General features: G+C 37.9%; 1 protein-coding gene across 3 annotated transcripts; it reads right to left on the reverse strand.

Moving 5' to 3' along the window:
* Positions 1-1,036: 1,036 nt before the first annotated feature.
* Positions 1,037-8,078, reverse strand: fam3a (FAM3 metabolism regulating signaling molecule A). 3 transcript variants are annotated; one of them, XM_048983053.1, is made up of 12 exons: positions 8,004-8,078; positions 6,952-6,985; positions 6,226-6,327; positions 5,284-5,340; positions 4,855-4,965; positions 4,708-4,731; positions 4,469-4,592; positions 4,255-4,313; positions 4,060-4,110; positions 3,287-3,371; positions 2,607-2,733; positions 1,037-2,018 (listed from the first exon to the last, which is right to left on the reverse strand). In XM_048983053.1, the coding sequence occupies exons 4-12, from the start codon at positions 5,294-5,296 to the stop codon at positions 1,920-1,922; spliced, it is 693 nt and encodes a 230-aa protein (XP_048839010.1). In that variant the 5' UTR covers positions 5,297-5,340; positions 6,226-6,327; positions 6,952-6,985; positions 8,004-8,078; the 3' UTR covers positions 1,037-1,919. The 3 variants fall into 3 exon arrangements, with proteins under 3 accessions (XP_048839010.1, XP_048839011.1, XP_048839013.1); XM_048983054.1 differs by lacking the exon at positions 8,004-8,078 and adding an exon at positions 7,268-7,310; XM_048983056.1 differs by lacking the exon at positions 8,004-8,078 and having other exon boundaries at positions 6,226-6,307; positions 6,952-7,211.
* Between the last annotated feature and the right edge of the window lie 2,988 nt (positions 8,079-11,066).

Genomic DNA, 11,066 nt, shown 5'->3' on the forward strand with positions numbered 1-11,066 from the left:
TCTGTTATATGACTACAACTCAGTACCGTTAATAAAAAATGTTTATATTCAATGTACTTTACAACAAATGTGCAATGAAACTGAAAGTAGCCTCAGGGTTTAAGAATCTACTATAAATGACTAAGATGTGGTGAGAAACAGCTATTGGTCCCCAAATTGGCTGACAACTGGTTGTCTGTAGTTGTAACGTATGTGAGAACAGTGGGCTCCCGTAATTTAACAGAAAAATCCAGAAATAATTCATAAGTTTGAAATTGCGCACCGCTGAGTGGCGAGATGAAATCTGGCGTCATCCCGCCTGGGATGTGTCCCTCTGTCCAGCGTGTCCATAATGAATCTGCCACCTGCCCGTCACTTAGAAGCCGTCTCAGTAATCAGATCTAATGTCACAGTATCGCAGTGCTAGTGTGCAAGTAACCATATATATGAAAAATAACCCAGTACTGTATATTGCTATAATTGTTGTTTCATTAGTCATTGTTGATAATCTCTTATTATGGCTAATTTATAAATTAAGTTTCATCATTGGTATGTATGTATAGGAAAAGCCATAACATATATAAGGTTTGGTACTATTCTTAGTTTCAGGCATCACTAGGGGGTCTAAAGTATTATCATTGCATGCCCAACAAGTATGCGAGAGGGAGCGAACCAGCTCATACATCCATCAACTTCATATTCCACATTGAAGTACTAAGAAAAGCCGTATGCAATTTATCTTTGTCAATATAATCCGCATTAAAAATTGGTTTCTTATGGTTACATCAAACAGATATAACCTTATCTATTATCAACTCAAAATTTCAATAAAATACAACAACAAACCCTTGTAGATGTAGACTGAGCTTAATTCTGGACATCATTCCACTGTATTGCAGTTTCTTCTATATTCTGAACAATCATTGTAGTAAATACAAATAAAGGTCGATAATAGGGCCTGCACTGCAGGCACTATTAATTTGCACAAATGTTCACATTTGAAGACATTACACATACGAGACTGAACGCAAATTGCAATGCTTTTGGAGACAGATAATAAAAGTAATAATCATATTTATTTAAGAAAACATTTAAGCAGTTTCTATTAACAAATGTATCCATTCAGCGTTCCAGGCTGGGCCACAGCCTAGATGGAATATCAGAATCATTAGAAAATATCAATAGAGTTTATCCATAGTATTTTTTTATTTTTTTTTTTTTTAGAAAAAATGCAAAATCCAAATCTGGCCATTATGATATTGAGAAGGCCGAATGAATCCAGGATAAAATGCTACTCTCCAAATTATCACATATTGTAATAGTATCTCACTAAAAATGAAATAAAAAGCATCAGTGTTGATTTATTTAATATATTAACATTTGTTTTTGGAATGTAAATCTGTGCAAAGTCACTTCAGTTCGGCATATGCACCAAAAGGTTGATCTAAAGTGTGTAATTTACAGTACGGATGTTCAAAAGAGTAATGCGTCATTTCAGCTGCTTTTTCTAGAATAGAACAGTGTTCATTTGCTCTGTGAAGTAATGCACAGAATATATGTTATTGTTGATATCAAAGACACTTGGATCTCTCTGGAAATTACTCCAACTCACATTAGTAATTTGAGCATTTTAACAAAATCATGCAGTACAAAGTTATCTTCCACAAAGTAAAGAATGCAAAATGTAGCATTTTGTATCAGTGCAATTCAATAAACACACACTTGCTTGGCTTAACAAAACAGCAATATTTAAGATTCTACAAATAATAATGAAAGTATCCTATATAATAACCAAACTTCAGCATTTGCTCAGATGTTTTAATATACCCAATATGTAGTCATTGATGCAGGTTACAATATAGGACCTAAGATAAAAATAATGGAGGTGGCTATTGAAACTGGACTCTCTCTATATTGATATGAAACAAGACTTCCTGAGTCTAGCTCTCTTGAGAAACTCTTAAAGGGACACAGCCATCCATTTCCAGGGATTCGGGCCATCCTTCATACTTGTTAGTGCTTTTGCTGTTCTTCATCCGCTGAGAAAGAGAAAGGAGATCTTAGGAACAGAGTTAAAGACAGGCATTTATCCTGTGTTACTGTCAGTGAGAAGATCCCAGCACACCTTTACTAGGTATTCAATGTTCTTATTTGGTTCAGGTGTTCTGGGAGATGGGAGGGAGCAAAAATGTCTGGGAGTCCCCAAGGACTGGGTTGAGAAATACTGCTATATAGTAATCATCACAACATCTTTGTTATCCATTCCACACAAACGTTGTTATGAATTCTTGTGTTTCTATAACAACCACCTTCATAAAAGTGCATATTTTGGTTAATAAATATCTCTCCAAATATTGCATAACACAAGGCATGATTTTGACCACTTATTTATATATCAATTATGACAAATTGATGCCATTTTCATTATGGTCTATGCATTGATGTTTGACATATTGGACAATGCATGTTTTGCACAGCATACATATAGGGTGTAGCGTCCACAGACATTCAAATGTGACTACTGATTACTTTTGAGGTAGGAATCCATTTTGAATAACCTGCCCTTTAATTACACCCCACAAATACCCCATAGCATAGTTGGGTGCTCACGTATCAGGGATGGTTACCTGCTCAAAGGGGCTCTTGCTCTCGATGCCCTTAGCTCCCACAAATACCCAGCTGTCTCGAAAACCCAGCTCCTTAGCAGCAGTACTCCCAAGCTCCTCAAGGAGCCGACGGGCTTCATCGTTCAGCCTGGAGAAAGCAGAGCAAGGAAGGGGAAATCACACGGTTGTTGTGGACTGCCTTTCGAGTTCCATTCCAGCTGTATCACACAAGAAGATGACAGCGCACCATTCATTTAAAACTTAACCATATACAACAATTTCCTGGTCAAATGCGAACTTAAAATTGCATAAAACGAAAGATTACTAAAATTTAAGTTCAAGCAATTTCACTGAGCTCCTATGTTACACACAATAATGGTAGGAGGAACACAGCAAATGAAAGTTATGTGAAATTTTACATATACACAGAAGTTGGACAATAGTTTTGTGCATTTTAAAACATCAAAAGTATAATTCTGCCAAACAAAATATATTCAGTTATTGTGGCCATCGGTGTCTGTAACACCTTCCCCATTACTGTCTCTTCTTCTAGTTCTATGTGCTGACAACCACAGGATTCCTAAATTCTTCATATTTTCATAGCCTATTAACAAAACACATTGAGATTCACTGAACTCAGATTACAGGCAGACATCACAGCAGGAATGAGCAAGTGAGGAAGGCAGTTTGAGGAGACTTACTTGGAAGCAGGGTCATCAAAGGAAGCAATAAACACTAGTGTACCCTCGTGCAATGGCCGCAGAAACTTCAGCAGATCAGCTATATCTGAGGGGAAGAGCAAACAATACTCGACACCAGCAAGATGCACCAATATGTGGGATGTTCATACATCCAATGGAAGTCACAGCTTAAATGGACACAATCACGATCAATAAGTTTGAATTGATCTGAAAAAATAGCTGGGAATGCAAAACAAATTCTCAGACCCATTTACAAGGCAAATGCTGACATTTTGGGAAAAAGAAACAAATAATGTATTCATTCATTCATTCGTTTGTTTGATTTACTGATTGATTGTCACCTGAGGTTAGATTTGTTTGTTTATAAAAGCTGGTGATTATTTAGGCCCTGACAGATAAAATAAATGAAGGAGGGTGTGGTTTCTTTGTCCCATGACTGTAGCTCACAATTTTTGCCTGAGAATAAGAGGGATCCAGCATGTGCTTCTGTTCTTGCACGGAGCACTTCTGTCATCACTGTAGCTTTTGAAAGTTTTGTAAACTCGCCAGAAAGTAGCAGTGTAGTGTATAGTTCAGCGAGTTATATTGTGCCAGTGATAAGAAGGTCACTGGTTCAAATCCTAAAATCACATTAAATTGCACTGCTGGGCCCTTCAGCAGGGCCCTTAACCCCAACTACTCCAGGGACTGGTTGATCCTGCTTTCTCAATTGTACACTGGTTTCGATATACATGCATCTGTAAATACACTGTGTAACTATTCATCCCACTCACCTCCGGCCCACATGTCAAAAGATTTGACTTCCAATAACTCCCCTGTCACACCTTAAAAACAATAAGATTGTTAAAAAAAAAAAAAACATGACTCATTTATTAAAATATGAGCTAGGCTGAAATACACGTGTGAAAAACAAAAACCTTCCAAAAGAAAACATTCCGACTATGAAGAATACACAAAAAACTGGTTACCATTGACGAGAGCAACGTTCAGCCCTCGGCCGACATTGTTCTTCACACTGCTTACGAGTCTGAAGAGGGCAGAAAAATCGCTCATTGGTGTCGCAAACTTAAACATTTCATTCTGATTTACATTTCTTCAGAAATATTTCAAGCCATATTACAGCAGTGGTCAGAGAAAATACAAAAGATAGTGAGACTAATCAGAGTAAAGGCAGGCTCTCACATCTTATCCTCAAGGCACATCTTAGGACCGATGACATTTGCTGCCCCAGATGTCAGGCGGAAAGCAAGGTGCTTTGCTGGACAGGGTGCCGAGAGGCCACACTTATACTTGCGTGGCTTTGGCGCTGGGGGGGGAAGCATTTGAAAATATTACAGTGATAAAAAAAAGCTAATATTGTTTAAGAGCAAACACTTATGGTTTAAAACCGTACTGGCTGTGCGGGACGGGAAATTACACACCTACAGTTGTCACCTCATGAGATCCTGCAGTTGGAGAAAGGAATGAGATCTCTGGTCACCACACTAATTGCTGAAAGTTCCGCTGAATCGATACAGCGACATGGACGGTACACAAGCAAAGACACAGACACAGAACATAAACCTCACCGTGGAAGAGGTGTCGCACAACAACAAAGCTGTTTTCCCCTCCAAGAAGCATGTGGGCCAAGAACCATGTCAAACCTACAAGACATACTACCACTACTACCCGCAAAGGACCTACGGCAGAAACAGGCTCATCAGCAGACCAAGCTACATGCACACATTATTTTATGCATTTATTTATTTTAAACTAAATGTTACAATTATACCAGGGAAATATGGCTATGTGGATCTGCACATGCCTGACACAGGAAGTTTTACTCCATGTGATCAACATTCATGATAGTCAACCTTTCAGGATTTTAAATGTCAATTAAAATAATACGATAAAAATAAAACTATACAATAGGCTTACCCCATTACAGATTTTAATTAAAAAGGAATATACATCACTTCAGTTGTGATTTGTATGGATTTTATTTAATGTTGACCCACCTGCCAGCCTCATGATGAACAAATTTCAGTATTGACACACAGAAGTGTGGAAGGGTCCTGCACAAGGAAGACACACCAAAACTGTCACCCCTAAAGCACATCCAGCTTTGAGCTTAGGGAACTGCACGTTAGCAAAACAAGTCTTTTATTCCTGTCTGTGCAAATTTGAATTCTCCACTCGCATGGAAAAAAGCTGCTACATACCAACCACTGTAAAAGGTTCATGTTTTAGAAGCCACACCTTCTGCCAATTTGCAGCTATTGCACATAATTACATTTACGAGATTAACAAACTCCAATGACAGAAAGTACAAGCAATCATTGTAGAAAACATTTACATTTTGTTCACGTATCAGCAGGGTCTAAAAACAGACAGACCAAAATCAGTATTAACTGGGAAGTAAATTCATGCCAAAAAAATAACAGCAAAACAAGGCCTCCTGGCAGGCTGCTGTGCCTACAGGTGTTCACCTACTTGAGTATTTACATACTCAACTGAACCAGTAATAATCCCTGTTCTACCAGCACAGTGAGGCTCACAAAGTCCCCGGAACATATGGCAGAAAACACAGGAAACAAGTCTGGGGTGTCGGGCCATGCCATTGTTCACTGCTTTAGATAAGTTCTTTCTCTAAACAACATTCTAATATATAAAAACAGTAGTAATATTCAGTAAATGAATATTTACAGAACATTTTCATTCATCTTCCAATGGGGATCCAGTGATGAGAGCACAGCAGAAATGCGGCTTGACGAGTTTCAGTATTCAGAACCAACAAGAAATATAGGCTTACTATAAGCAATGGCCCATCAAACTATATCATAACATCCAGGAAGGAAAAATGGAAGGGTATATGTACTATTTGGAGTCAGAATTGTTTATTAAATAAAAAAACATGTAAAAGAATTTGAATTACTGCCTAATAATCCTTAATTACTTACAGCTGTCAGAAGCTTAGCAGACATCAATTTTTGAAAAGGTTCCCATCCAGTGTCCAAGGAGTAACAGTATCTGAATGAATTTCTAAAGATGCAATTAGGCAGCTGAACAAGAAGAGACACAATTAAAAGGTACACACAAAGATCCACCTAAAACATTCAGAAACATAGGTGAAGATGCAGTAGTTATACTGACAGTTTTGTGCTAAATGGCAATGGGCCATTATGTCCTAGGTGAATTTTGTAAATTTTATTTCTGCGGTAAATTACATATATAACAAAACGTAACACCCAGGCAGTACAGAAGTTTTATCTATGAAACACATGTCATTACCTGTGAGTAAAGCAAATACAAAATTGGAATTTACAAACTAGACTTCATATCCTATATGGTCAATACTCAGTAACCTGACGGACAGATCGTAATGTTTACCGTGTACTGTAGCCAATATGAAATATAACAAACCGATTTAGCCTTGGCAAGTACCGGTGTGTCTCTTTTGCATCGGATATCAGCGGGGGAAAAAACCAACATCACTACGATTTAGACAACTCCCATTCGCGAGATATTAAGCAGAAAGTTGTTACAATCTGTAAGGCGTGTATTACGGATAATATATCTATATCTAACAAATAGAAAACATGAACAGCGAGGTTATGTAGTCAGCTATTCTGACAATGCTGCAATGACTACATGTATGTACTTTCGGGATCCAGTTTATTACTCACCTTTACTTTGTACTTAGAATTTCTATTACGTTTTCTGAAAAAAAATAAAAGAAAATAAAACGATGCGCATTAAGAAGGCATGTAATCCAGGAAGTGTATGGATTACACAGTAGCTACTTCCTGGTCAAAACTGCGAGTTCTACTGAGAACGCGAAGCACGGCAGGAGTAATAGGACTGAGGAGCTCTGCAAGGGTGCTGCGTTATACGAAAGGTATTTCCTCAGATATTGCACAACGAAGTGGCTCTATAATTGAAATGCTCTGTACTAACCAATAGTAATATTACACAACTCTGCTTCCGAGTATTTGCTCTTACCTCAGCTCCAAACAGGATCCTGGTGAATCACGTGACCGCAGACGATTATAATTATACTTAAGGAAATCTTTTTTCCCCCCAGAATAATATAACGCCACCTTCATCTAATTACATCCATATCATCTAATTTATATGAGATCAAATATATATTTTTAGGTATAGATATATCTTGAAGAAATCAGACTGTATCTCAGTAATAGTTTTGTCCATACCTACTTTTAATCAAAGCATCCTAATAACGTCCTAATATCACACCAATATATATATATATATATATATATATATATATATATATATATATATATATATATATATGAAACGCCGTTAAGCCATCCTGACCAGGACATCTCCATAAAGTCATTTTCTTTACAGCGGAATACAATTCATCCAAGTATTTTCAACTCAGAATCACAAATTATTTTAAAGTTCGACTTGAACCTTTTCAAAGGAAATGCCAGCCATTCTTGAAAAATGATGAGGAATGAAGGTTTTCATATAATTAAAAAATCTCTTTTGGCATTTGTTCTGGTTCTTTACATTCTCTCACAATGAAGTATGTGTTGCATTTCCCTGTTGTCTCCTTTTTCAAGATTACTTAAATGTGGAGTATCTCCCCCCATCTTTTATCCTTTAACAACATTTTTGAACATTCATAAATATCAGAACCTGATTTCCTTTTATACTCTTTGTTCTGTGTAGCTTTCATTTTATCAAAACAAATAGAAAATTCTCTTACTTTGACTTGGAAGTATTCCCATCTCTCCCATGCCAGACTGAACTAACCTGTATGACCTGCTTCTTATAATGCATCACACCAGACAGACTGAAGGGGAGGGAACCCAACAAACAAACTAAAACCATCCTAGAACAGGGGTAGCAGTTTGTGCTAGGCAGGGTCTGCATGAGGCAGGGCACTTTCCAGGGGGCTGCCATGTCTCTCCTTCAATGCTACTACACAGTAGCTAAGGTGGTGAAGGGGGAAGAGCGAATTCACTAGTTAGATACCAGGGTTGATTAGGAGGCCAGTGTTTTAGAGCCACAGTTAGTAATATTAGGACATTGGGGTACCACCCTTACTCTTCTGAAAGATGCCAAGGGGTGTTCTATAACCTCAGAGAATCAGCACCTCAGTTTTACATCTCATCAAACGGACGGCACCATTTTTTCAGCTCTGTCCCTGTCACTGCACTGGGGTTTTGGGATCCACACAGGATGGGCTAACCTGTTCCTATTCCAGCGGCATCCCATTTTCTTAGTAGGTCTCCCATCTAAGTGCTGGCCAGGCGCAAACCTGTTTAACTTCTGACCTGCAGGTAGTGTGGCTGCTGGCTGTGGCTGACACAAACACACATACATTAAGGGAGAAGTGTGTATGCATCCAGAACAGTCTACACGTGTTTACTGCATGATATTGCCCAATGGTTCTGTTACTGAATTCTTTTATTATTATTATTACTCCTATTTCTCTTCTGTCATATCTTTCCTTTCTGACGATTTGACATCACCCTGCTATGTTTTCTAAGCCTTTAATAATAAAAAAATTGAAAAATACAAATTATTGTACAATATTCCGTATCATTTAACAGTGTAGCATTTAGATCTTGTCAATCCAATGTCCATTGGAGTCACATTAGAAAGCTGTTAACGTTTCCTGAGCAGTTAAAGACCAACAGCAACGCATGCTGACTCATTTGTGCCATGACTGAACAAAAGTCTCTCCTGCCATGATTAGTCCAAAATTTAGAATTTAGTGATCAGTGGTCATTGTTGACACACCACAGCACACAGTGCACAACAACAAGATGTGTCCTCTGCATGTGACATCGTGACATAGCAGGGGGCAGCTAATTCAGCACCTGGGGAGCAGTGCTTGGGGGTGGTACCTTGCTGGTCAGGGATTCAAACCAGCAATCTTTCATTTACCATTAGGCCTCCGTTCATCTTCAGATGAATGTGTCTGTTGCCAAAAGAAACCACATTGTGCATTTTTATCCTTTGAAAAACAAGAACATAGCTTTTCTATAAATGTTGTCCGTACGCCCCCTTGTATTTAAAGAAACAAATGAAAACTTTGAATTTAAGCATCAACATTTTTGTCATGGCAACTAACCTGGGAAAAGCTTTTATACTGGTACGTCATTACCAGTCTCCCGTCTCCTACAGGAAGAACCAGTTTCATATTAACACCCTTGCCCCTCCCAGCTGTGATACATTCTGATTGATTGCGAGCTCTGTTTCAGTTTGCCTTAGAACGCTCTTTGGTGTAAGATCTTCTTGGTTTCAGAGAGTTTGTGTGGTTCCTCGGTGATAATTTGTTTGCTGGTTTCCTGATCAGCCTGGGCTCCTGGTCTCTGTTTGCCCCCATGCCTGACCTGTGTCTGTTTTACTGACCTTCCTTTGCCTAGCATTTTGGATCCTCTTTCTGCCTGTGCTGCCTTTGGACTTGGGTCGCCGAACCCCAAGTCTGCCTGCCATTAAAACCTTGTGGTTTTATTCTTAATCTGCATTTGAGATCTCATTCATATAATATACAACAGCACAAAGTACACCCCTGGCCATTATCACAAAAATGGTAAATGATTACAAATGGTAACATCTTTTAATAATTGTATTATTTTTCAGTTAAAGTATAGGGTACTGATCTTGAATAAACGAATTAGTTCAGCCCCTCAAAGAACGCATTGTATTTCAACTGAACATTTGTAAGATATTCGACATTTTCTTTTCCTTTTTACTTTAGTAGTTGTATATTACATATTTATATTTGAACTTTCTCCTCAAAGCCATGAGGTCCACCAAAGTAGGCCCCTTTTTTAATGTTCTCACGCTTCTTTTTTCCATGACCACAGCAGTTCCTGAGTAATTCTGCCCTCCTTAATCTTAAACAAAACCAAATTCCAGTTTGTTGACAGACATCGGAGTCTTTAGTAAGCTTCCAGATTTTGTTTCTACACTCTTGTTTCATTAACTGGATGGCATTTTGCTTTGTACGGTTCTGTGTCCCCTTGCCAGTTCGTTGGACAGAGTTGACTATATCGGCTATTACCCTGCTGCACTCCTAGTGCCACCTTGAGGAAAACAAAATAACTGAAAAATACACAGGAATGGCGCATAACTTTGGAATGCAAGGCTTTTGGCTTTGAAGAACCAGGTCTGGTAACATCAGTAAACTGTAAAGTCTACCTGTGGGCCTAATTAATATGGAGAATGTTGAGAGATGTTAAATTACGTTCATGCTGAATGACTTTAGTAAGAGTGATCCTCATCTCACATCTACATGAAACCTGAAAGAGTGAGACATTAATAAACAACACACCTACAAATTCTTTGACCTAGGGGAAAAAAAATCATTGCATAAAGTACATTTGTTAATGCTGGTTCTGATTTCTACAACTTTTCAAGTCACATTTCTGCACTCATCGCAGGGTCCCCATTGGAAGACGGATGAAAATATTCTCTAAATATTCATAGTATAATATAATCAGTTCAATTAATAGCAGTTTAATAATATGGGATTTTTCATAATTTTTATATAAATTACAACATGAAAAAGTTATGACAATTTTTTACATTCTAGTAATTGGTAAGAAGGTACCAAGTAATATACAAGAAAAATAAATTTAGAGATAAAATAGCCTTTTGTACTTAAGCTGTCAGATGTATGCCTGTGATGTATTTGCATTCACATATACGTCGCTTTGGACAAACTGTAAAAGCAAATATTTGAACATTTATTGTCATTGGAGCGCAGCACTCTTTCGTCATTAGGGGGCGCTAAGTTACATTTCCCATGGTCATT

This window comes from Brienomyrus brachyistius, chromosome 18 (assembly GCF_023856365.1).
Source record: "Brienomyrus brachyistius isolate T26 chromosome 18, BBRACH_0.4, whole genome shotgun sequence".
Classification (NCBI taxonomy): Eukaryota; Metazoa; Chordata; class Actinopteri; order Osteoglossiformes; family Mormyridae; genus Brienomyrus; species Brienomyrus brachyistius.